This window comes from Pleurodeles waltl, chromosome 11, assembly GCF_031143425.1.
Source record: "Pleurodeles waltl isolate 20211129_DDA chromosome 11, aPleWal1.hap1.20221129, whole genome shotgun sequence".
NCBI lineage: Eukaryota > Metazoa > Chordata > Amphibia > Caudata > Salamandridae > Pleurodeles > Pleurodeles waltl.
The window spans coordinates 343,911,834-343,939,193 of NC_090450.1; the positions used below are offsets into that span (position 1 = coordinate 343,911,834).

The 27,360-nt window shown below is 49.2% G+C and overlaps 1 protein-coding gene across 6 annotated transcripts in view; it reads right to left on the reverse strand.

Annotated features, from left to right (window-relative positions):
* The window catches only part of SEPTIN2 (septin 2), an 877,282-nt gene that overhangs the window by 374,946 nt on the left and 474,976 nt on the right, over nt 1-27,360 (reverse strand). For all 6 annotated transcript variants that reach the window (XM_069213638.1, XM_069213641.1, XM_069213640.1 and 3 more), the window contains one exon: nt 16,644-16,761. In XM_069213638.1, the coding sequence (XP_069069739.1) occupies nt 16,644-16,761 (118 nt within the window). The remainder of the gene's footprint in view (nt 1-16,643; nt 16,762-27,360) is intronic.

Below are 27,360 nucleotides of genomic sequence, written 5' to 3' on the forward strand. Positions count from 1 at the left end.
GTATGGCCTAGGCCACTTGTTCTGTAGCACCCTGGGTGCCACAGGCTCCACGACACACCAACTGTCCTGGGTGGTATTCAACAATAGAAGACTTCTGGTGATACCAGTGTTTTAAAAGCTCCTGGTTGGACCCAAAATTCTTATTTACCTTCTTCAAATGCTCAGCCACCCTGGAACGTAGGCCAAGCACATAATCCACTATGTCCTGCTTAGGTTCCTTTTTTTTTGCTTGAATCTTTTTATTATTATTCATTTAAGATTTCTAGATATAAATTCGACATGTGAATTCACTATACAGACATACTTTGGATACATAATCTGTACATTTAAACACATTGCAGAGGAGCTAACAGAAGACTATTTGTAGCCTACATGAACTATGTCAGCGGTTAGCAACAAGGCGTCATTGGGGTTGACATATAAACCAAACACAGCTCAGACAATTTTGATTAATTTCAGCTTTGTCAATTCAAACATCTGCGCATGAATCAGATGTCCTCTTGAGGTAGTTGTAGGAAGTTGGCTCTGTATGTGCTATTTCAAAGTAAGGAATAGCATGCACAGAGTCCAAGGGTTCCCCTTAGAGGTAAAATAGTGGTAAAAATAGATAATACTAATGCTCTATTTTGTGGTAGTGTGGTCGAGCAGTAGGCTTATCCAAGGAGTAGTGTTAAGCATTTGTTGTACATACACATAGACAATAAATGAGGTACACACACTCAGAGACAAATCCAGCCAATAGGTTTTGTATAGAAAAATATCTTTTCTTAGTTTATTTTAAGAACCACAGGTTCAAATTTAACATGTAATATCTTGTTTGAAAGGTATTGCAGGTAAGTACATTAGGAACTTTGAATCATTTCAATTGCATGTATACTTTTCAAGTTATTCACAAATAGCTACTTTAAAAGTGGACACAGTGCAATTTTCACAGTTCCTGGGGGAGGTAAGTTTTTGTTAGTTTTACCAGGTAAGTAAGACACTTACAGGGTTCAGTTCTTGGTCCAAGGTAGCCCACCGTTGGGGGTTCAGAGCAACCCCAAAGTTACCACACCAGCAGCTCAGGGCCGGTCAGGTGCAGAGTTCAAAGTGGTGCCCAAAACGCATAGGCTGCAATGGAGAGAAGGGGGTGCCCCGGTTCTGGTCTGCTTGCAGGTAAGTACCCGCGTCTTCGGAGGGCAGACCAGGGGGGTTTTGTAGGGCACCGGGGGGGGACACAAGCCCACACAGAAATTTCACCCTCAGCGGCGCGGGGGCGGCCGGGTGCAGTGTTAGAACAAGCGTCGGGTTCGCAATGTAAGTCAATGAGAGATCAACGGATCTCGTCAGCGCTGCAGGCAGGCAAGGGGGGGCTTCCTCGGGGAAACCTCCACTTGGGCAAGGGAGAGGGACTCCTGGGGGTCACTTCTGCAGTGAAAGTCCGGTCCTTCAGGTCCTGGGGGCTGCGGGTGCAGGGTCTTTTCCAGGTGTCGGGACTTAGGTTTCAGAGAGTCGCGGTCAGGGGAAGCCTCGGGATTCCCTCTGCAGGCGGCGCTGTGGGGGCTCAGGGGGGACAGGTTTTGGTACTCACAGTCGTAGAGTAGTCCGGGGGTCCTCCCTGAGGTGTTGGTTCTCCACCAGCCGAGTCGGGGTCGCCGGGTGCAGTGTTGCAAGTCTCACGCTTCTTGCGGGGAGTTGCAGGGTTGTTTAAGGCTGCTTCTTGAAACAAAGTTGCAGTCTTTTTGGAGCAGGTCCGCTGTCCTCGGGAGTTTCTTGTCGTCCTCGAAGCAGGGCAGTCCTCAGAGGATTCAGAGGTCGCTGGTCCCTTTGGAAGGCGTCGCTGGAGCAGAGTTCTTTGGAAGGCAGGAGACAGGCCGGTGAGTTTCTGGAGCCAAGGCAGTTGTTGTCTTCTGGTCTTCCTCTGCAGGGGTTTTCAGCTGGACAGTCCTTCTTGTTGTTGCAGGAATCTAATTTTCTAGGGTTCAGGGTAGCCCTTAAATACTAAATTTAAGGGCGTGTTTAGGTCTGGGGGGTTAGTAGCCAATGGCTACTAGCCCTGAGGGTGGGTACACCCTCTTTGTGCCTCCTCCCAAGGGGAGGGGGTCACAGTCCTAACCCTATTGGGGGAATCCTCCATCTGCAAGATGGAGGATTTCTAAAAGTTAGAGTCACCTCAGCTCAGGACACCTTAGGGGCTGTCCTGACTGGCCAGTGACTCCTCCTTGTTATTCTCATTATTTTCTCCGGCCTTGCCGCCAAAAGTGGGGGCCGGGGCCGGAGGGGGCGGGCAACTCCACTAGCTGGAGTGTCCTGCGGTGCTGTGACAAAGGGGTGAGCCTTTGAGGCTCACCGCCAGGTGTTACAGCTCCTGCCTGGGGGAGGTGTTAGCATCTCCACCCAGTGCAGGCTTTGTTACTGGCCTCAGAGTGACAAAGGCACTCTCCCCATGGGGCCAGCAACATGTCTCTAGTGTGGCAGGCTGCTGGAACTAGTCAGCCTACACAGACAGTCGGTTAAGTTTCAGGGGGCACCTCTAAGGTGCCCTCTGGGGTGTATTTTGCAATAAAATGTACACTGGCATCAGTGTGCATTTATTGTGCTGAGAAGTTTGATACCAAACTTCCCAGTTTTCAGTGTAGCCATTATGGTGCTGTGGAGTTCGTGTTTGACAAACTCCCAGACCATATACTCTTATGGCTACCCTGCACTTACAATGTCTAAGGTTTTGCTTAGACACTGTAGGGGCACAGTGCTCATGCACTGGTACCCGCACCTATGGTATAGTGCACCCTGCCTTAGGGCTGTAAGGCCTGCTAGAGGGGTGTCCTACCTATACTGCATAGGCAGTGAGAGGCTGGCATGGCACCCTGAGGGGAGTGCCATGTCGACTTACTCATTTTGTTCTCACTAGCACACACAGGCTTGCAAGCAGTGTCTGTGCTGAGTGAGAGGTCTCCAGGGTGGCATAAGACATGCTGCAGCCCTTCGAGACCTTCCTTGGCATCAGGGCCCTTGGTACTAGAAGTACCAGTTACAAGGGACTTATCTGGATGCCAGGGTCTGCCAATTGTGGATACAAAAGTACAGGTTAGGGAAAGAACACTGGTGCTGGGGCCTGGTTAGCAGGCTTCAGCACACTTTCAATTGTAAACATAGCATCAGCAAAGGCAAAAAGTCAGGGGGCAACCATGCCAAGGAGGCATTTCCTTACAGTAGTTCTAAAATAAATTGTGCGTTCAGGTAGCTGCTGATAAGCTTGTGGATTCAGCATTGACAGTAGACAAAACAGTGTAAATAAAAAACAGTTAAGCTTGGAGTCCTGTCTAAATGCCCCCCAATCCACAGCCCAAGGGACACCTCCCCCCAGTATATCCACATAATAGTCAGTATGTCCTAACCCAAGGTATGTCATTAGTGAAGTCTGTTAGTGGCTTGTCCTGACCAAAAGTGACGTATATTGAGAGGTATGCCACCAAGGGTTCAGTTATCAACCCTAGTATATGGGTTGCCAGTTTTAGTACTAATTCTGTGTCATGAGCGTCTGCATCCCCAGTGTCCCTATCATGTTCCGGTTCGAGTAGTCTGGTTAGCATCACGTCCCAGCCAGCAGATATGGGATATTTACACATGTCCATAGCGTCCTCAAGTCTTAGCGCTACTCCCTCAGCTTCCGCCCACACCAGAAAATAATTCCCCCACGCCTTCACGGATGGAGGTTTGGTGGCTTTCCATCTCTTAGTTACTAGGCGTTTGGCTGCCAGAATCCCGAGGTCCAGAAATATCGTGGATGCTTTATGTTTTCTATCTCTCAGGAAGAGATACAGGATTCCCAAGTGGTAATAGTGGCCGTGATGTGCATGTCGATAGGCATGACGTTTTTCACAGAGCCTACCTCACACCATTCCGCATTAACAAATAATTCAGTTGTGTGGACGCAGCTTGTCCCCGCTGTAGGCTGATAGGGGCGGTTATCCTTCACATCCTGTGGTCTTGTCCCTCTTTAAACATTTATTGGCATGTAGTAATATAGAAATGGATAAGGTGGAATCTGGAGTTGCAGGGGATGTTAGTATGGGTGGATAATGCCGCTTCCCATGTTTTGTCAGTAAAGGATTCAGCCAAGTCACCTTCCCAGCTGGTGCGCAGCGCAGTGTGGGTATATAGTGTGTGCATTCGGAGCGCGTCAGTGAACCCCTGTATCAGGTGTCTGCCTTGTCCCATAACCTGTATGTATTGCACTAGTAATTGTGTTGGGGGTTCAGTTGCCATATCCCCCCCACCTGCGTGACAGTGCAGTCACCAATGAGTAGTATAGTAGAAATTGTCGCACCGGGAGACCCCTATCTGCCGTCAGTACATTAAATGGAGTGAGTCTGCTGTCGTATAGAGGTTGCCCAGTGTGTAAAGATCGGCAGCGTGCCAAGGCTCCAGTTCAGCAGGGGTCGTGAGCAGTGAACTGCACTGTGTACCTAGCAGCTCCAGTGCTGGGGCCTAGGGAATGGTTGCACTCATGGGGCGCAGACACCTGCGGTACCAACGATGAGCTATATGTAATAAAAGCTCCACAGGTGACTTTGTGGCCGTGAGGGGGTGGAAAAGGTGCAGGATCTGAGAAAGTGCCCAGGGTGGGGAACTGGTTGCCATGTCGGATAGTTGAAGGACAGACAGCCATCGTGCCACCCACTGAAGCTGAGAGGCCAGGTAATACTGTTCCATATTTGGCACCAAAAAGCCGCTCTGGGTCAAAGGTGAGTAAATATTCTTCAACGCCACACTGCATCAGCCTTTGTTCCAGATAAATTCCCTTATTCTGGGTTCCAATTCTATAGAACAGCTGGCCGGGACGTAGTAGGGTAAATTGGAAAAGAAGTATAATAAGAGAGGAAGCACTACCATCTTCAGGAGGCCAATTCTTCCTGCCACTGAGAGTGGCAGTGTTTGCCAAAAGGTAATTTGAGAACGGACAGATGATACTGCCCTTCTGAGGTTTCCATCATGAAGGTCCTCCTCCCTGAGAAATAAGTGTATACCCAGATATCAGAATGTCCTGGGTTGCCAAGGACCACAAACTCTAGGGAGTCGCAATCCCGGGTGCGGTAGATCAGGATTGAAGGGGAAGAGGCATGATTTCACCCAGTTAACATGCAAGCCAGATAGGCAGCAAATTGTTGTCAAATGTCTGCAATTTCGGTAGGTACGATATCAATATCTCGGAAGTACAAAAGAAGATCGTCTGCATATAAAGCTATGGTGTGTGAGCCATCGCCTAGTGTGAAGATCTATGCCTCTCCCCTCCTGCAAAGCTCTACAGCCAAGGGCTCCATTGCCAGAGAAAACAGTAGAGGAGAGAGAGGCCAGCCCTGTCAAGTACCTCTGCCCACCCTCAACTGGCTCAGAGATGATCGGGCCGACCTTGACCCTGAACTGGGCCTGGGTATACAACAGTCTCACCATGTGTAAGAAATGGGGGCAGAGACCAAATCGCTGCAGCGACTCAAAAAGATAAGACCATTCCAAATCGAGTACCAGACACCGTGCTCGAGGCAACCCTTTGTCGAATATCTCTTGACTCTGAATAGGCATCTAATGTTGTAGGAGGTGTCCCAAGCTGGCACAAAGCCACTCTGGTCCGGGTGAACAAACTGAGGGACCAGGGGTGCCAGTCGCATTGCCAAAGCATTGGCCAGGATTTTGTAGTCAGTATTGAGCATCGCCAGTGGTCTATAGGAGCCTAGCTTTGACGGGTCCTTACCGGGCCTGGGGAGCGACACCAGCACCGCCTCTTGTTGCGATGCAGGCAGGGATGCAGCCCGCAATGCTTCGGACAAAGCACGTATACTATCTTGCACTTCAGATAGAGTCAGGGGTGTCTCCAGTTCTCCTCGCTGGTCGTCCGTCAGTCAAAGGAATGTGATCAGGGAGAAAAATTAATTGTAGTCTGTCTGGTCTGTTGTCGCAGAGGAGCGGTAAAGTGCCTCATAGTATTGTGTGAGCTTAGAGTGTATTTCTTGGGGAGTGTGGAGCATCTCCCCCATTGCCGAGCTCCATAATAAAGCTGCAGTCTTGTTCTTGGCGAATTAGACAGGCCAACAATTTGCCCGATCGGTCGGTCGTGTGGATGTGGGCCCCATAATTTAAACAGTGTAGTCTCTCTTACAGGGATATATGTTCTGTCTGGGCGGTTGACAGTGAGTTTCTGAGGAGTATCAGGCAGCACTTTGTTCATGTTGCATCAGTGAAGTCTCTAGTGAAGTCGCGCGCTCAATGGATTTGAACAGGTTCCACTTTGTGCCCATACAATGGCCTCTGAAGAAGACTTTAAATGCTTCCCATTCAGTAAGACCAGAAGATGCGTGCCAATGTTCTGCTAAAAATATTTGGGAATCGCTCTGTCTAGAGATGTTTTAAATGCTGTATCCTCTAACAGTTCCGGGTGGAGTTGCCAGGTGGGAATGCTTGAAGGAGATGTGTCCCATCCCACTTGCAAAAGCTGTGGATTATGATCTGAGTGAGAGCGGCCTAAATAGTCAGTCCTCAGCACTGCGGGGGATAGGTTAGTTGTGCATACTATTCTGTCAAGATGGACATGTAGTTGGTGTGGGACAGAAAAGAACGAATAGACCCTAGTGTTAACATTGCGTTGACGCCATATGTCTAATAACTGCCAGTTCTGGGGCCAGTTTCTAATGCGCGTGCAGCCACCACGGCAGACGCAGTGGGCAATGGGGGAAAAGAACTGTCTGGATGGGGATCCAGTTTGCAATTAAAATCACCCCCCCCCCCCCAGCGGCCAGGGAAGATCACACCAGCGAGAGAGGGGGGTAGGAAAACATGTGGAAAAAGGAGGCCTGTTCTGTGTTCAGACCATATATGGATCCTAGCACCATTGCACGGCAAGCAAGGCGTCCACGTATTAAAACATATCGACCCTGCGCATCAATGTTTTAATCTTCCACCACAAGTAGAATGCCCGGTCTAACCCAGATAAGAGCCCCCCTGGCATAGGAGGAATAACCGGTCACGTAAAGCTGCCCTCGCCAACACCGCTGTAGTCTGGCTACTTCAGGTTGCGCTAGGTGACTTTCCTGCAAGAGCGCTACATGAATTGAGTGTCTTAAGATATGAATATATGGAATATCTACGTGCTGGCGTGTGGGTGTCTCGCACATTCGATGTGAGGATAGTGGTGGGGCTCGTGGTGGATCAGTAGGTTGCTAGTGCCCCACGACTCCATTTCTAGAGACGGAGGACTCCATGCAACCAGCGACGACACCCCCACGGGGCAGTGGGCAAAGAGAATTCAGGCTCCATTCTGAAATAAAAAAATAAAAAAAATACAATTGGTGGAAAAATAACGTGAGAGAAAACAGAGCGGAGGGACAACTGGTATCTGCCCAAACAAAGCAATTCACCTACCTGGCGTAACAAGTGTGAGGGAGTGGGGGGGGAGTGGAATGGGCGAGGTGAGCGGTGCTTGACAAAATCTAGGACTTAACCCCTAGCCCAGCATAAGTGAGGGTGGCAAATGGTTGCAGTATATAGCATTTAGTGAAGGGGACCTAAGGTAGTGCGACATCCGCGCACCAGCCCCCAGCTGTAAGAGGCGCCAAGGATGGCACCAATGTTGCAGAGCTACCGGTGAGATCCTAAGCAAGATAGTAAGATCCCTCCAGGGACAGAATGGGTGTGCAGCAAATTGTGGCCTTCTAGGTGCCACACATCGTCACCGCTAACAGATTAAATGTCATATGTTCATCAATCTAGTAAATTCAGCGTCGTTAACCTGCCGTCTGTGGCGTCACCGTGGGGTGGGTGAAAGACCCCACCACAGAAGACGTTTCGGGGGAGGATCGTCCGAGTTATTAGAATGTGTGAGCTCTGCCTCTACATCCGAGGTGAATGATTGGATAGTGATTGCTGCTGCAGATTGTAGTGCACAACGGCACGCCTGTATAATCTGTTCTAGATCAGGAACGTGTCTCACTTCCTTCAGGGCAACCACACGCCATTTGCGACTTCTCCGTTTCCGGAACTGCAGACCCCGCATCGTCGGTCTTTCTGCTTCAACATCTTGTTGACTGATTAGGTCTGTGGATTCCGGCCATTCCCAGGTCGCCTCTGGTGTGTCAAAGAGCGTTTTACCGTCAGTTGCTACTCGCAGCCTGGCTGGAAAGAGGAGGGAGTATGACAAGTTAATGGCGCAGAGTTTGCGTTTTACTGATAAAAAGGAAGCGCATTCTTTTTGCACGTAAACAGTGTAGTCTGGGAACAGCATAACTGGAGGATTGTCCACTCGGATTGTCAGGAGTGATCTCACTGCACGCAGGATCTCTCGGTCTGTGTAGTGGAACAGGGGGAGTAAGAAGGGGCGCAATCCAGTGCCTGGTGGACAGGCCCTGGTAGGCACGTTCAACAGAAAAGAAAGGTGTCAATGAACCTTCCAGGACCAGTTCCTGAGCCAAGTTTCGGAATAGGCGACTGCGTCTGGGCCCTCCACGACCTCCGGAAGGCCTATAACACGAATGTTATTCCTACTGGTGCGTCCCTCTGCATCTTTTACACGATGTTTCAGCACCCCTAGCCGGTCCAGTGCCATCAGCAGTTATGTCTCCAGCAGACCCGTCTTGGGTGCCAGGTCGTGTAACCGGTCTTCTAGCGAGCAGGTTTTGTCTGCTAGCTTGCGGGGATCCGCATGAAGCAGGGTGAGATCACTGGCCACTATCAATCTTAACCTCCAGCAAGGACTGAGCCTGGTCTAAGGAGGTGCCTATTCACTCCACAGCTGCAAGCACTGCATTTCTTTTGTGGTTGTCAGGATGTAGGGCCTCTGTTCTCTGTGTCTGCAACTTAGCCGCCGTCCCAGAACGAAGGCGGCCTGATCCTGCCAATATTAAGTCTGGGGGGGCAGCGTGCATCAGCGCAGGTCGTAGTCATGGGGGCTGGCAAAATACTGCTCAAGAGGGTTGCAGGAGTCCTGCTTGCATGTTCAGTGCAGAGGTCAAGGCGCAGAAGCACGAGCAGCAGCACGAGCATCAGCACGAGCAGCCTCTCGCTCCACGGTGTCTGGATTTGCGGGGGACCTGCCACTCAGCCACTCCAGTGACTGGCCTTGGCAGTGCTTGATGGCTCCAGTGTGGCTGAACAGGCCACAGTGGGAGTAGCGGGCCTGAGCAGAGTCCCACTTCTCACCTTCACATCCTCACATTGCGGCGTTCACATTCGGGCCCAGCGGCAGTCCCCGCATCAGGTATGCCTCTCACCACCAGTGATGGGAGCAGGAGCAATGGGCATCTGAAGCAGGTGGGTCACTGCCGTCACAGGGTCCCAGCTCCGCTCCACCGCCACCTCGCCCAGTCCACTGCAGTCTGCCTCACCTCGTCCGGGCTCCGATGGTGCCTCCGCAGGGTTTCGTTCACATCGGGCCTTGTGTGTGTAGTTGTCCCAGGACAGGCCGCTCCCCTCACAGCATCTTGCAGGCCAGCAGCTCCGACTATACTGGCGCCACCCTTCCAGTTCGCCCGAGCAGCACAGCCAACTCCCAGCAGACTCCGCTCACTTACGCATAGGCATACAGCAATGCATCCGCTCCCCGATGCCCTATTTGGGACGGATATCTGGGGTGTCGTCCCAGAGCTCACTCAGCTCGCGCCCGCCATCTTGGATAGCAAGCCCTCCTGCTTATGTTCCTTGAAGGGGTCTCTCCCAACCCTCTCTAACCAAGCTTAGTGGACCTCCTACAGGGGGTCCAAGGCGTAGCTCCAAGGGACTAATGTCAACTCATTTTGGAGGAACTTCCAAGTAGGTGAACAGCAGGCATGGGAGAATGACACTACGGGGGTCATTCTAAGTTTGGCGGGCAGCGGTTGCCGCCCGCCAAACTTACGCCGCCACCTGGCCGCTCCGTGGTCAAAAGACCGCGGAGGCCATTCTGACTTTCCGGCTGGGCCGACGGGCACCCGCCAAGGGAGCGCCTGCCGGCCCAGCGGGAAAGGCCCTGCAACACAGAAGCCGGCTCCGAATGGAGCCGGCGGTGTTGCAGGGTTGCGACGGGTGCAGTTGCACCCGTCGCGATTTTCACTGTCTGCTATGCAGACAGTGAAAATCATGCTGGGGCCCTGTTAGGGGGCACCTGCACTGCCCATGCCAGTGGCATGGGCAGTGCAGGGGCCCCCAGGGGCCCCAGGACACCCGTTCACGCCATCCTGTTTCTGGCGGTGAAAACCGCCAGAAACAGCCTGGCGGGAAGGGGGTCGGAATCAAGCAGTGCCGCCATGGAGGATTCTCCCAGCCGGTGCTAATCCGGCGGGAAACCACCGGACCCGGCTGGGCGACCGCAGCTTTACAGCCGCGGTCGGAATACCACATGAAGCACCGCCAGCCTGTTGGCGGTGCTTCCGTGGACAGCCACCCTGGCGGTCTATGACCGCCAGGGTTGGAATGAGGGCCTACATTTCCTGCTGAGATGCACACCAGAATCATGCTATTCAGGGTCTTGTAGAACCTTTCAACTAGACAATTCCACTTGGAGATGGTAGGGGGTGTTGGACTTGTAAGTCAAACCACACTCATGCAACATGGTTATAAGATAGGCAGACATTAAAATTTGTGGTCCTATCTGAGGTTACCTACTTATGGAACCCAACCCTGGTGAATATTTCAAGGATGGCTCTAGCCACCCCAGGGGTGGGTACTATCCTAATGGGAAAAGCGTAAGGATATCTGGAGGCACGGTACACTACCACCAAGGTAAATCTATTCCCTGAGGCGGTTTGTTGGGTCTAGGGCATCAACAATGTCAATTCCCACCCACAGGCAGTATTATCAGGGAAGCCTATGGTTCCCTCCACCTCGTCAGTGGCTTGGCAGGAGCAACAAAATTACTCGACCTTCTCAGACATATGGAGCTATTAGAAGTGATTGACCAGCCTCTCCTAGGTCTTAGTCTGCCCCAGGTGTCCAGCTAAGGGGATATCATGGGCCAGGGAAAAGAATAACTCCTTGTACTGTTGAGGGACCACTAGTCTCCTGAATGATCCTGGTTTGGTGTCCTATTGCTCACTGTACAGGACCCCCTCCTCTCATTGTACCTTATGGGTACCACTGGTATCACCTCGTTCTTGTTTGACAGCTAACTGTTGCTGGTCTTATAGAGTAGGAGAGGTTATTTTCCTATTGGCCAGGTCCTTCCTAGAGGGGGTCCCTTGCTTAATAGAGTTTTGCCAGCTCTGCCATGTTTCTAGGAGCAGTGTCTTCAGCAGGCACCAGGCCTACACCCTGAGGGTTGGGCCTTTTCTGTGCCTGCGGAATCTTTGGAGACTGAGCAGTCAGCCTTCCTGTCCCTCTTCTTGGCTATGGGGACCTGGTCCACAGTCTCAGGCTCCAGGATCCCCTGAAGCACTCCAAGGCCTTCTGTGATCTTTTATTAACACAACCATTCAGGTAGACAGCACCATGGGGCCTCCTTCTCTACTTCTGCCCAAGCAGAGGTTTCCAGTTCATACCCCTATAAGCAGTCTACAGGGATGGCAGGGGACACAACCGCTCTTTTTGGGCCACCATCCCTCCCCTCGCAAAAACAACCACAGTCATAGGGTGCAACTTTGATACACTGTTAGAGGTGGTAATATGGTGCACCTTTTCTGGTAGGATCTGGTCTGGGGAAACCAGTTTAGCCATAACCTTGGTGAAACTGAAACCTATATCCCTCAGAGCCTTCACCCCCACCTCACTGAGTTTGGCTGGAATTTCTTCTTACTTCGGAAGGCCAGTGAGACAAAGATTCAATGTTCTCCCCACACAAGGACACTAAGGCAGCTTCTGTGTACCCTTTGGAAACTCTAAGGGCAATCTTCAATCCCATCCCTGGACTGGTCACCGATGGGCAGCTTTTTGGTGCACACTGCTTCTCTCCTTGTGTCCTGGCAAACTGCAGTCAAAACAGACCCCAGCCTTCAAGAGGATCAAACCTCTTCCGCTGACAATCCCTCCCCTTTGAGTGGGACATGTCTTGGGGCGTCCCACTCTTTGCCACTGTGTGGTGGCTTTTTGGGGCTATCTTTCTTTTTATCATTACCCCCTACCTTGCCCTGGAAAGAGGCAAGGGGGGCTTTCTTCTAGTCAACTCCCAGTGACTCTCTAGCACTGGTACAAACCTACTAATCAGTTGTCCTGCCCAGTTCCCTGTGGCTACACAGGCTAGAGTACACAAGATGCTGGCAGAACATCGTAGTGACAATTCATCAAATGTGCTTGTTATCAAATTGTAGAGCCCTTTAAATGTGTATACTTTGTTGCCTTTAATCCAACTATTTGGTGCCCTGAGGTTTCAACGAAGTCCATCCATGTTGTGCTGCCCCTTTTGTGGTTTCCTCAGTTTGCCTATACTTCACAAGAGTGAGACCAAACAACTTGACACATCCTACCTTTAAATCTTTATGTGTAGGTAAGATTCTGCAACCTCACACTCAAGTATAAGAAGTGTATCACTACCAACTACTAGCACTAACTCCCAGAGTAGTGAATCTCACCGTTGGTCACTCATCTTCCTTATCTTGAGAGCTCTGGACATAAATTAGGGACAATCCCTTCAGGCAAGCTTACATCAGGGGCACCCCTGTCAACTCCTCCAGTTATCATTCTGCTGTCACCAACGTTTTTGGTGTCTTAACCCAGGCAGCTGTCCTCTCTTCCTGGGCCAATCTTCTTTCAGCAAGGTTATGACCCTTTCATCCAGGTCCAGTGCTGCCAGACTCTCCTGCAGGGAACCTTGGCTAGTAATGGAACCTGCTCTAGAAGCCACCTGTGTCTGGTGTGGAGGGAATTGGCTCCCATCTCCTCCCTGCGGGATACTGTTGGCATCGACTTACATATTATCCTCTTCTGCACTACTTTAGGCAAATCCTTCTCCGGGTGTGGAAGTACTCGGTGAGCCCAAACTTTGAGAGCCCTGATCAACTCATTATCCTGGTCTTGGCTCCCATAATGATCTCACTGTCTTTAAAGAAGTCTCTTCGATCCTCTTGTATGCGGACAGGTTGGCCTTAGCAACCGCCACGTTTCCTTGCTGGGAAAAGCAGCTTCTACATTTGGCAAAGACATTTTGCAAACTTGTTCAACACTTTAGACGGTCTGCCATAACCTTCCAAATGTTTCTCAATTCTTGAAAGTTTTTGCAGTCCTGTGGAACAGCCTTTTCCGAAGTTAACAACCACTCAATGCTCCATGGGAGGTACAGAAACATCTTTGGGTGTTCTCGCTAGGCAGATTCTCAGTGCCTCAGCATCAGCAACTGTAAGGTACTGCTAAACACAAGTTCTGGATCCCCTTGATAGGCACTAATGTGAGGAAATGGGGTGTACTCTATGGTATAAACAGGGTATATTATATGGTTTGGTTGTGCAACCTCACAGTGTAATACACTTACCACACCCTTCTGGACCCTTAGGTTTAATTTATCAAACCTTCAATTCAACTCTGGGTAGCTGGTGCTCTGAGCAGCAAGGCTTAAACAAAGGAACACATGCAAAGCATTTAAACCACACTGAACCGGGAAGTAATCAACAAGACACCAAAGAAATCTCACACCAATTTATAAAAAAAAAAAAGACTATTTTTATTTATTTGTATGTATTTTTAGACACCACAATTAAAAAGATCCACTGGAGGACTCCAGCAGTATAAAATATACAAATTATAGTCAATACGTTTATTTCATTCAATCGTAAACAAGCATTAACAAATTCTATGAATTTGACTCTTAAAAAACATTTCCACAAAAAGGTTTGGGCTAGCTGAAATGTGGTCACTTGGAGTCACTTTAAGTGGCCAAGTCCAGTAAGGAGCCAGTCAGGGGGACCAGCAACAATCTAAGAGAGACAGTTACCTCACTATGTGAAGTAGCACCAAGTCAGTTGCAGGCACTTATCTATTTCAGGGCTTTTCTATGGGAAGTGATCTTGATGCAAGGGATGAAGTATGTTGAAGATGCTTAAAGAATGTTGTGGATGCAACGAGGCTGGCAGGGGTCTTCCTGTGCCTACTCCTCGCTCCAAGAAGGGGTTTAGGTGGTCCTGGTCAAAGGGTCAACATCCCTTGAACTGATCTCACTACTGGTCGAAGTCCAGTCCCCACTGGACTATGATTTACCCAGCATTGCTGTCAGAAGCCAAAACTTCCTGGGTCGACAATTCATCATCTGGGGATCCCTGCTGCACTCTAACACTCCCAGGTTCAGCGAATTTAAACACAACTTTTTGGTCCCTGATGCTGCACAGTGCCAGTTGGCTGTGGGTTAAACACTTTGGGCCATCAAAAGGCCCCAGAAGAATGTTCAGCTGTTCTGTCACTGTGCTGTGAACAAGATGCCAGCTCACTGACCCTTGGAGTCTCTTGGCTTTGACTGGGCTCTGGAGATTATTTCTCCTCAAGCAGGGCACAGCAAGCCCAGTCCCTCTTTAGCTAGCCACCAGGTTTAGCAGGTGCAGTCCTTCAGTCCTACTTCCACTCCAGGCAAGATCGGAGTTCAGGGTGCCATACTTATGCTCAAAAAATGCCCTCAGAGCAGGATGTGGTTGGTAGCCAATGGGCTACTAGGTTCCCTTTCATCTGATGACCACTTCCTGTGAAGTGTGGCATCTGAGGATTCACCATTCTGCCCACTTGTAATATGACCAGACCCCTCTCCCGGTGTGTGGAGCTCCCTCGCTCAACCCAGAAGAGTGACTACCAGGAGGGCTACACGCCCGAGGAAAAATGGTTTGCAACTGGTTTACCCACTCCTGCTTCAAGGGCCAGCCCATCTGCCTCAACAATGTAGAAGCTCTTCTCCCAAATGTTACCCAATGGCCCTTCAAAGGCAGCTTCTTCTTTGAAGCTCGCCTTTTGCCCAACTCCCATGTGGATTCCTGAAGGAAGGAGTAGACTCTGACTTCCAGAGCAGGCAACTATTGTATCCTTTCCTGGGATCACATCTTCTTAGGAGGACTGAAAGCTGACTTGGCTACAGGGCTCCATGTGCCGATAGTATGGGCACAGGGGACTGAAGGCAACAAAGTGGCAACTTTAATAAAATTACACATTGCAACTTGTTACATTAATGTCGACCTGAGAATCAAGTTGGGTGTAATGTAATGATTGGTTTGGTACCATGGATGACCCAGTTTGGTCGCACCATTCCAAAGCTAGTACAGCTGGGGGGGACAGAGTGTACTCTGCACTCGCTAATCAGACAACCAAGCTTTTCCACACAAAAAAAAAAAAAGGTTCTCCAATTTTAATGTCAAAAACACCTAAAGTTACATGTTCTGCCTGTGAAATACGTAGTAGGACAGGCCGACCATATGGGGACTCAATATACCACAAGGAAGACTGGCTTTGCCACTGCTTTGAACAGCAAAGTCAGGCAAGCAGGTAAACTGCCTTTGCAGCCTGCAAACAGCAGGCTGGGAGTCTTGTTTTACTCGTGTCCTATCCGGGGTGGCACAACCAGTTCTACATTCCATGGGGGACCCTCTAATGTACATGCCCTGGATACCATGGACCAGGAATTTAAAGGTAAGTTAGCTCAGGCAACTGGGTAAAAGCCAATTCATCATATCAGTTTAAAGATAAAAACACAGGCACTAAGGTCGGATTACTAAGCCCTAGTGCGACCTAAGTTAAAAAAGAAAAAGAAAAAAAAAATAGTCAAAAAGGTTGAGGGCGAACATAGGAAAAGAAGACAGAACTGTCAGACAAGACACACATTTAACAGCACAATTTAGGCACCCACGATAAACACCACAGTGCGAGGATCCATTTGAAGGCAGCAGTGTGGTGACTTCTAAAGGGAAACTCAAGGGAGTAGACTAATTTGTTTATTGTTTGGTTTTAACACAGAAGATTATTCTTTGTATTTCGACAAATGACACTTGATAAAATGAAATACAGGCTCGAAAGAAGAGTGCGATCCACACTCAACAATGATATTTAAAGAGTCTCGGTTGAGAGACAGAGAATCTTCATGCCTGCAAGTGCTAAAAGGGATCAGTACTATCAAGGGCATAACTACCTTCTGTTCCATTCAGGATTTTACAACTAACAGCTAATCATCCAGTCAGTCAACTGCTCCCCCAATAAGGATTTTTGCAGCGGTGCTATTTTAGGTGTATGGGGGATATTGAAGGAGGTTCCCAGTGCTTGAAATGTAGGTTAAACTTTGTTAACCTAACACAGTAAAACCAAAACGAACTTTAAATATTAGTGCCACTAATTATAGGGTACCAAGAGAGCAAGACTAACTGTATACTGTGACCCTGCACGCTAGGTTATTGCACTGTGTGTAGAACCAGGGCTGTGGACTCTAAAATGGTATGGACATTGGCCTGAGCAGCTGGGCTGCAATATACTCCTAAAGAAATGTGGATATAATGTAGTGCATATTTGTATGCGTTCTTTTATATGCATAAATAAAAATGTAAAAACAAAAACACCTCGTACTTTGATCCAAAGTTATGGATTTGGAATGATGAGGGCAACGTTAATTTTTACATGCTTGGAGAAGCATAGCAAACCAACCTCTCAAAAGCAAATTCACAATGACCTTTTGTGGCTAGAGGAGTGCAAGAAACCCTCTACTTTTAGCTTGATCACTTAGCAAGGTAAATAAAGTACATCACTTAACCTACCCGCCTCTTCAACCTTTCACGTTCCTTCAGTGTCAGGGTGTCTGCTTTCGCTATCACGGGGACAATGTTAACTTTGTTGTGGATAGCCTTCATAAATTCAACATCTAAGGGTTTGAGTCTGAAATAGGGAAAAGCAAATATGCACATACTTAATAAAATAACTATTTTTCACAGCAAGGTAACATTTTCAACTCCCATCATAGGTATAGGCAAAGAAGTTGGTCACAAAATGCGAAGCTTTACAAAGGAATAGAGCGTTCTTCACAACCATTGAGTGCTCTAAGGAATTAGCATTTTGATTTGTCTTGCTTAATCCAAATATGCGTGGAAAACTAATATAAATGTGCCAGTGAGCTGTGCAATTACAATATTATAACTGCTGAAAAACATTTGAATAATGCATAGGAGACAAAATATCACTGTAAAAACCACAATGCTTTGACATAACATTTCAGTGAACATTTAAATAACGTCTAACAGGGTAGATACCTTATATAAATTAGTATTTTTTAAAATATGAAACGCCTTTGTGTGTAAAAGTAATAAAAAGTAATCAATTGTTATCTTTTTGCCTGGACATTTCTCCACATAACTGTAACAGAACAGTGACAACTTGAGAAATATTTACAAATTCGCAAACTTTCTGAATAATAGATGACTTGCCAAAAAATTCCACTTTGTCATAATCTATAATTGAATCATAAGGGAAAAAATAAATATTATTTTGAAATTCTTTACACAACTATATTTAAAACGTGAAAAACAGGTTGCTTACCTTCTGTAACACCTGGTACAGAATATCTAGCCGCAGATTCCTTACTTTGGAATTATCCCCAAGCATTAGACTGGATCTGGAAATCGCAGTACCGTTGTGCACCGGTAGGTGTCACTTATTGGCTCCGCCTGGCATTGTACACGCCCGCAGTGATCTCCGCAATTCCTATGTAGGTGCCACCCCAGCTCACAGACATCCGATTTTTCTTTTTAAGGACTATCCACACCAGCAGAGAACCACAAAGAATAATTACCTTTGGTTTGGAAAACTAGGGCCCTGAAAGAGGAATGCCCTGTCCCTACAAATTTGTTACCAGAGTGGGGGGATGGGTGGGTTGGTAAGGAATCTGTGGCTAGATAAAGCCTCTAACCAATAAGGTGTTACCAAGATAACTAACTTTTTCATCTGATGAAAACTTGTGGCCGCAAATTCCTTATCTTAGAATAGATATTCGAGCAATAGCACCCCTGAGGTGAGTGTGTGAAACAAATGCAAACCAAAAAATCCTGTAGGACCAAAGGGGTAAAATTCCCATTCCTACAGACCTGAATGTCCAGGCAGTAGTGCTTGGTAAACATGTGCAGGGATTCCAATAATGCAGCCTGGCAGATAACCAGGACCAGAACTCCTAGTTCAAACACAGTGTTTGCAGCTTTGGCTCTGGTCAAATGAGCACAAAAGCTCTCTGAGTTGCTTCTTGGCCAGTGCGTAGCAGATTTTAATACAAAGCACGGAGAGGGTTCGCTTCTGCACAGCCTTTCCCTTCTTCACTCCAACATACTGAACAAAGAGCGGGTGGCCCATGTGGAACTCTTTTGTGTGGTCAAGACAGAAGGACAACGGTCTTTTGAGTCCAGATGGTGGAGTCAGTTCTCTTCTTTAGAGGGAAGTGACAGAGTGAAAAAAGTAGGCAGGGTGATGGGCTGGCCTATGAAAAGGAGTGACTACTTTCAGTAGAAAGGAAGCTCTAGTTCGCCGAACCACCTTGTTTGGGTAGATGTTTCAAGTATGGATGCTTGGGAGACAAAGCCTGCAGCTCACTGACGCTCCAGGCACGTCATCGCTACCATGAAGGACATCTTTAGCCAAAGGTGCCAGAGAGGACAATTGTGCAAAGGCTCAAAGGGAGCACACATCGGGAACGTCAGGAATGGATTAAGATCCCACTGAGGCACGATTAAGGGAGAAGGAAGAAACATATGTTGCAAACCTTTCAGAAACCTATGTACAAACAGGGATTTGAAGAGGGATGGCTGGTCAGGAAAAGCAGAAAGGTAACCCATTGACATGTCCAGAGCAGAGCCCTACTGGACAAGGGAAAGAACAAACAGAAGACCTTGAGAAAGGGGAGCAGACAAGGGGGTTAAGCCATCTTTCTGCACACCATGCCACAAACTTGCCCCAGTGGCAAATGTATAACGTTTTGGGGGAGGAACGTCTTGCTGTTAGAATAACATTGCAAACTTTGGACAGAAGGTTGAAAGCTGTCAACTGACGTCACTCAATCTCCACGCAAGAAGACGGAGCATTATCAGGTGCGGGTAGAGAACATTCCCCTGCAACTGACAGAGAAGGTTTTCCCAAAAGGGCAGCCTGATCAGAGGACCGATGGCCATTCTCAGCAACTTAGGATACCAAACTCTCAGAGCACAGACCCGAGCAACAAAGATGACTTGGACCAACTAATTCCTGATCTTTTGAGAGGGGGTTGAGGGGAGGAGAAACCATATACTAAAACAATAGATAAGTAGAATTGCAGCTAACCAAGACAGATACACAAGTACCTTAAGGACTGGGGAAGTACTAGAACACCAGAGTTAAGTAGCAGGTACTTCCCAGGAGCCTGCGTGCAGAGGTGTTATCTAGTGTTGGGTGTCCCATAGGATAACATGGGATAAGTTGCGGTTAGGAAAAGGTTTGAAACAGACCCTCCTCAGAGGATCCAGAGGAAACCTGTTGGAACAAGTAAGGCTCAAAAGTGCCCCCACTCGTGGATACCCAGAGAATTGGAGTACCTACACCAGGAAGCCTGGGTCCATAGGGGTGAAGTCGGGCTGGAACCTCCAGTTGAAGTCAATGTGTACCTTGGATGTCCAGCTGCTGCAGTGACCCGTGGACAAGGGCGGGACCCAGGCGTGGATTCCAGACAAGGAACACCTGAAGAAAGAGGGGACAGAGTCCTAACCACCCAGAGATGCCCAGAGGGTGCAGGAGGGCAATGCCCACCCTTCTTGAGGATGAGGTTCTGTGTTGACAGTCCTCTTGTAGAGACAGCTGCGGTGTCCAGGCGATTCAGAGAGAATCCAGGAGACACCCACGAGCTGCCCCACGCAAGTCGTCGATTGCAGAGAGCTCAGTGGTCAGCAGAACCATTAACAAGCCTTGGCAAATGCAAGACAAGTGTTGCAAGAAGAGTTGCGGGGGCCAGCAGGGACTGAGAGACTCAACCTTTGCAGGCAATTCAGTGTCACCCCTCAACAGAGAGGAGAGCCAGCAGGAATCGATGGAGAACCCAGCAGCACAAGGAACATGGATGCCCACGTTCCTGGGGTTGCAGAGAGGATGTCGATCTTGGAGCCGGTGATACTTGATGTGGGGCTTCTTTAACTAGAAGGTGTTTCTGCTGAAGAGCCAATAAGCCTTGGTGACGACAACAGACATGGTGCACAGAGGTTCTGTCAGCTGGCTCCAACAAGGGACCACCATCTTTCCCAGTTGCAAAGAAGACAGGTCAGAACTCGAGGGAGCCACAGAACCACTACCAGTGTTGCAGAGCCTACAGGAGTCCGTGGGACAGCAGGAACCACAATGCGCTCGTAGACGTTGAGATGCCTGCGAGTGCAGGGGAGTGACTACTTCACTTCAAGGGAGATTCCTTCTGGGTGTCCTTAATGCAGGCAGAGTCCTTGTGACTTTGGAGGATGCACTTCCATGGAAGTTGCAGAGTCTTTGCAATGCGTGACGACAAATTTGCAGTAGTAGCCCTTCTACCACTGCAGTCTTGTCTAGGTTCCAGGTGAAGTCCAGCAGCAGAATCTGGTGTTCAGGTCACAGTAGCAGTTTTTGCAGATCAATTTTGTAAAATAATCTAGGCTATGTATCTTGCAGACTAGAGTCCCACCAACAGGAAAGCCCTTAAGTAACCCAGGAAGGGGGATGAATGATCTCTGCAGTGACCCATCTACTGGGTGGGGGAAGGGGTGCCACAGCGTAATACAGTCCAAACACACTGACACCAGGCAAAACGTTGGGGCAACCATATCAGAAAAATCCCACTTTTCCACAAGAAGGTAAAGAAGTCAAATATCTAGGATAGGACGAAGACCTCTGTCATTCTTGGGCATCAGAAAGTAGCTGGAATAGCAAGCATAACCTACTTCTGGCATCAGCACCCTCTCTGAGGCTCCCTTGGCAAAGAGAGCTGTCACTTCCTGGCTGAGCAAAGTGAGATGGTCCTCCATCAGTCTCTTGGCAGTTCAGGCATGGGTGGAAGGGTGGCCTAGAAGGGGAGGGAGTAGCCCCTTCAAACAACCAGAAGAATCAATCGGTCTGATGTTACAGAGTGCCAGTGGGACTGGTGATTGTGTATCCTGCCTCTTACTGGGTGACCTTGATAGCAAGCGGGCAAACTAAACGGTTTTGGAGACTGCAGCTGAAAGGGTTTAGGTGAGGTGGTGGATCTGACCTCTGGCTGCATGACCCACAAAGCCTGTAGGTACGGTATCCTAGGGCAAAGACTGGTTGGGAAGCTTGGGAAGCTTGGGCACTATGGTAGCTGGGTGATTAAGTATGGGGTTTTCAGCATCTTGGATTCTCTATTGGGTGGCGGGTAGGGAACATGCCAGGATTTACACAGGAGGTGGAGGCTTGGACGCTTAAGCTCTCCAGAGTAGTGTTGTGTGAGATACTCGGAGACCCCTAGAGTGGGGCGGTGAGCAACTGTTCTGTTCACAGGAGCCCCTATGCTTGGCTTGGAGCACTCCCCAAGCAGAATGTCTGTAAGGGCTTCATTAAAAGGGAGAAGTGGTTTGTAGAGGGTCACTCCCAGATGAAGCACCTCTGTCAAGATGTTGTTCTTGACTGCCACTGAGGGCAACTGAAGGTCCAGGGCCCCACCACCGTTCTCACTACTATGGCAAATTCAACAGTAGGGATAGAAAGCATGGCAGTATCTTGGGAGGAGACCTGTCCACTGGCCTACGCTTAGTCCTCACACCAGTCCACATTTGGATCTAGGGGCTGTTATTCTTCAGGGTTCAGCAACCCCTGCTCAATCCTCCCTGGATCCTTGCATATTGGGATAGGGCTCAGATTAGAAGAGCAAAACTCCAGGCAGCGCTGGAATGGACGCTGGACAATGCCCTTCTGGCTCAGAGTTGGAGTCAGGGATGAGAATGGGGATGGCGCCCCCAGAGGGCATTGGAAGCGTCTACATCAGGACCAGCACTGGGGAAGGACAAGCTGGTTCAACTGGTGGCAGTCTGGATTCATATGCAGATCCAAGGGGCCTGTCTGGCGCTCAGTGCAGACCTGCTGGGGGGCAGGACCATTAGGGGCTCTCCAGAAGCACTGGGGCCCAAAGGCACATCAGCAGGACGGGCTGCCCAAATAGGAGGTGAATGACTTAAAAAAATCTGAAAGTTAGACGAGGGTGCTCCGGCACCCAGCAACTCTGAACTCTGAGTGTGCAGAGCCGGCCCAGGCACAGACAACCACGGAGCCAGGTCTTGTATGAAGCTCCCTCGTCTCAAGACTGACAGATGGGGCAAAGTCGACAATTTGAACTAGACTTGGTCCCCCACGCATACCAAACTTCCCAGATTTCAGTGTAGCCATTATAGAACTGTGGAGTTCGTGTTTGACAAACTCCCAGACCATATACTCTTATGGCTACCCTGCACTTACAATGTCTAAGGTTTTGTTTAGACACTGTAGGGGCATAGTGCTCGTGCACCTATGCCTTCACCTGTGGGATAGAGTACCCTGCCTTAGGGCTGTAAGGCCTGCTAGAGGGGTGACTTACCTATGCCACAGGCAGTGTGAGGTTGGCATGGCACTCTGAGGGGAGTGCCATGTCGGCTTAGTCATTTTCTCCCCACCAGCACACACAAGCTGTGAGGCAGTGTGCATGTGCTGAGTGAGGGGTCTCTAGGGTGGCATAAGACATGCTGCAGCCCTTAGAGGCCCTTGGTACCAGGGGTACCAGCTATAAGGGACTTACCTGAGTGCCAGATTTGTGCCAATTGTGGAGACAAAGGTACAGTTTAGGGAAAGAACATTGGTGCTGGGGCCTAGTTAGCAGGGTCCCAGCACACTTTCAATCAAAACTTAGCATCAGCAAAGGCAAAAAGTTAGGGGGCAACCATGCCAAGGAGGCATTTCCTTACACTTAAACAGAATACAATTCTTTGGGTATGTATTCTCAGCCGACGGCGTGGCGCCTGATCCAGACAAAGTAAGGGCCATAAAGATGCACCTCCTCCGGCCTGTGTAACTCAAGTCAGGATTTTTTTTTTTTTTTTTTTTTTTTTTAGGGATGGTGAACTATTGTGGTTGATTTATCAGAGATCTATCTTCATTAACCCAACCCCTCTGAAACTTAAAGTCATCAGAACCTTGGACATGGGACAGAGCCCAACAGACTGCTTTTGAGGCCATCAAAGAAGCCCTATCCAATGACACAATTCTGAGGTATTTTGATCCCTGCAAGGAAACTAAAGTCGCTGTTGATGCTGGCCCAAAAGGTTTGGGAGCTGTGTTATTTCAAAAACAGGAAAGTGTGGAATGGTTCCTAGTAGCCTTTGCGAGTAAATCATTAACGGACACAGAGCAAAGATACTGGCAAATAGAGAAAGAAGCCATCTCAGAGCACTGGGGTTTCAAACACTTCCACCTCTACGTGTACGGCTGCCCTTTCTTGGTAACCACTGATCATAAGCCTCTCATACCCCTATTCAATGGCACTTCGTCAAAACCCCGCCAAGAATTGAGAAGTGGATGCTCCAGTTGCAAGACAGTGCCAGTTGGAATATCGCCCAGGTTCTGACAATCCAGCAGATAATTTGTCTCAGCACTCCAGGGCAGCCTTCACCAGTGAGGTTCATGAAGCAGATGAAACTGAGGAGTATGAGGGATATCTCTGACAGGTCAAGACCTCTGCCACTGTCCGTCGATGCAATAGTCCAAGCAATGCCGCACAATGAGTGTCTTCAGAGGGCATTAAGAGCCACCCAGAAAACCCAATGGTTTGCTGTAAAGAAACAACTGTCAGCTCTGACTCCTGTCTCCAAACGGATCATGGAAAGTTTGTATCACGTCCGTGATGAACTATCCGTAGACACGGACGGGTGTTTACTGAGAGGATGCAGACTAGGGATCTGGTCATCCCTCACCTCCAGGGTAGTGCAACTGGCTCACAATGGTCACCAAGGCATGGTGAAAACAAAGTCGCCTGAGGTCAAAAGTCTGGTTTCTGTTAATGGATGAACAGGTGGAGGGGGTTGTGAGATCACGTGATTGGTGCCAAGCATCTGGGTAACCCAGCCGACCGGCTCCCATTGAAACCGAACCCGGTCCCCACTCCCCCTGGGAGTGTGCCAGTTTAGATTTTGAGAGTCTTCCTGATGGCTAGCACACCATGGTCATGATTGATGACTTCTCGAAATATCCTGAGGTTGAGATTATCCCAGCTCTCACGGCAGACTTGGTCATACCACGTATAGAAAAAATCATAGGCACTCATGGTTTTATAACCTGAGATCAAAAATGACCATGCCGTGCCTTTTCAGAGCCGAGAACTGGCTAATTGCTTCGAGAATGCTGGCATCTGGCATCGTCGGATCTCTCCACGATGGCCGCAGTCTAATGGTGAGGTTGAATTTTTCATGCAGACACTAAACAAGGTGATACGCATTGCCAACACCAGTGGCCAATTCAGTGAGTATGCCATGTATTAATTCTGCAGAATATTTGACAGATCCCTCACTCCACGACAAGCCGAGCTACCGGACATGTGGCTCTCAGAAGGGCAGAGGTTGACTCCATCCCTCACCACCGGTCCTGGATCCCAGATCCTATCAATGCTGATCATGTCTACAAGCGACGATTTACCGAAAATCACAATGCCAGTCGCCGATGTCGAGCTCGCCCATGAGATCAAAGGGCCGGTGATCAAAGTTTGCTGAAAGAACTTTCCCCAGGCAGCAAATACCGCATGCCATTTGATCCGAATCCGTGGACCATTTTACGTCAGAATGGACCGTCGACTGTGGCCCAACGTGGAACTGACGTCATTACAAGAAACATTTCATTATTCAAAAGGTTTCATCTTTCGCTAGCTAACAGGTGGGTGGCTGACATCCTGTTGTTGACAGACAATCAACTGTCCTTACCTGACAGGGACGACTGCAAGCCGTCAGACACAGAATTGCCTGAGGCAAGTCCGCAACCTTTGGTCCAGGATGCTGCGCCTGCAGGTTTCCTGGGTCAAGTTACAAGTACTGACAGATCCGGGAATACTCAATATGGTTTGCCTAGCAATCCTGCTCCATCTTCGAGGCTGCAAGATCATCTAGTGTAATCACAAGTGATTTTGTTTTTAGTGTTTGGCGCGGTTTCTGTTTTTGGGAGGAATGTAGTGTTGCGCCAGTGACACAACTGGTCGTGGGACACAACCAATGAGGGCATTCAAGAACGGGTGGGAGGAGCTGCCCCCCCCCCTCTTTTGTGTAATTAGGTTCTGCCCTAAGGTCACGTGGGTGAAGAGTTAAATAAAGGTGTGGCAAGAGGGCGAGGAGGAGATTCAGAGTATACTAGCAAAGTCCGAGGTCGGCTAGCGTATCCTGCTACCCATGACACCACGATACATTCTAATCTGTGCGTAGTCATGTCTGTAAGCATCCAACTGCATCCGGAGACACTACAGGGAGATATAGTTGCTCAGGTGTTTATCTGCCATCTCTGGACTGCTCAGGCCCTTCCTTACTCGCCTTTTCTGAATGAAGGTCCACTGTGAAAGCTGAAGTGCTCTGCGGGTCGCAGCAATGAGATTTACTGCACGTATAATGGAGCATCAACAGTAACCTGGAGAGAACCCTAGGATCTGGCCTCCTCAAACTCTCTTTGGAAAGTATCTGCAGGACCTTGAGTGGCGGGGGATCCCCTTACCCCCTCTGACTTTGCAAGTTGTCGCGGCCCGCTCTCCTCGTTTACTCATGATCCGGCAGGACTGAAATGAAAGGTGCGTCCTCCTAATAGAACTGGGACTCGGACTGCTGTGCCAGTAGCGCTGGGCATCTCTGCCCGTGGGAGGAGGCCCAGGAGGGGCTTGGCATAGTGGAAACCTTCCTGTGGCACCGCCGCTACCCCTGCACATCATGCCACACTCGCCAGGTGTCTGCAGTAAGGAGGGCTACAACTGTGGCAAGACTGCTCTCGCAAGAGTTCTTGTCTCCTCACTCCTTAGCTCAGGGGGCATCCGGAGGGTGGCCACATCGTCTGGGGTACCTCTCCCATTGGTCTCTGCACCACTGCATTAAGTGGTGGACTCCAGCTGGGTCCCAAGGTGGACTCCACACACGGAACCGCCCCGCATGTGAAAATTCCTCCTAGACATCAGAGAGAAAACCTGGGAATTTTGCGCCACTCAGCCTCCATTATGCCTTGTAATTGAACAGCCAAAGAACCCTCAGTTATGTTGCTATGCGCAAAAACCCCTAGCCAGAACCCGGACCAAGCAGACCAACGTCGTCCAGCTGTGCCAGCTGCAGATACCCCGGTCTCCATTACACAAAACTATCTAAACCACTTCCTGCAGAAAAAAATAACTGAAATTACTTCCCTCAAGATGGATCTTAAAACATGCATTAGAGAGATTCAGAAGGAAGTGTCTGACATTGGGGACAAGGTAGTATAGGAAGTTGGCTCTGTATATACTACCTCAAAGTGAGAGATAGTGTGCTCAGAGTCCAAGGGTTCCCCTTAGAGGTAAGATAGTGGCAACATTAGATAATTCTAATGCTCTATTTTGTGGTAATGTGGTCGAGCAGTAGGCTTATCGGAGGGTAGTGTTAAGTTATTGTTGGACACACACAGGCAATAAATGAGGAACACACACTCAGACTTATTCCAGGCCAATAGGTTTTTATATAGAAAAATATATTTGAAGTAAACACATAAAATGCAAGGTACTTCACACAGGTAAGTTAGGAACTTTGAATAAAAGCAATCTCATATTCAGTCTTTGTTAAAATGGCAATAAGCTGTTTTAAAAGTGGACACAGTGCAAAAATCAACATTTCCTGGGGGAGGTAAGTAAAGGTTACATTGTGAGGTAAGTAAGACACTTACAAGTCTCAGTTCCTAGGCATAGGCAGCCCACCGTTGGGGGTTCAAGGCAACCCCAAAGTTATCACACCAACAGCGCAGGGCCGGTCAGGTGCAGAGGTCAAAGAGGTGCCCAAAATACATAGGCGCCCAAAACACATAGGCGCCTATGGAGAACAGGGGTGCTCCGGTTCCAGTCTGCCAGCAGGTAAGTACCCGCGTCCTCGGGGGTGCGGACCAGGGGGGTTTTGTAGAGCACTGGGGGGCACACAAGTAGGCACACAAAACACACCCTCAGCGGCACAGGGGCGGCCGGGTGCAGTGTGCAAAGCAGGCGTTACGTTTTAGTGGAGGGACCCGGGGGTCACTCTAGCGGTGCAAGCAAGCCAAGCATGTGGTTGGGGGGGGGGGGAGGGGGGGGGGGGGGGGGGCGCTTCTCAGGACAACCACCACCTGGGCTAACTAGAGGGTTGCCTGGGGGTCACTCCTGCACTGAAGTTCGGTTCCTTCAGGTCCTGGGGGCTGCAGATACAGTGCTTGTTCCAGGCGTCGGGTCCCTTGTTACAGGCAGTCGCGGTCAGGGGGAGCCTCTGGGTTCTCTCTGCAGGCGTCGCTGTG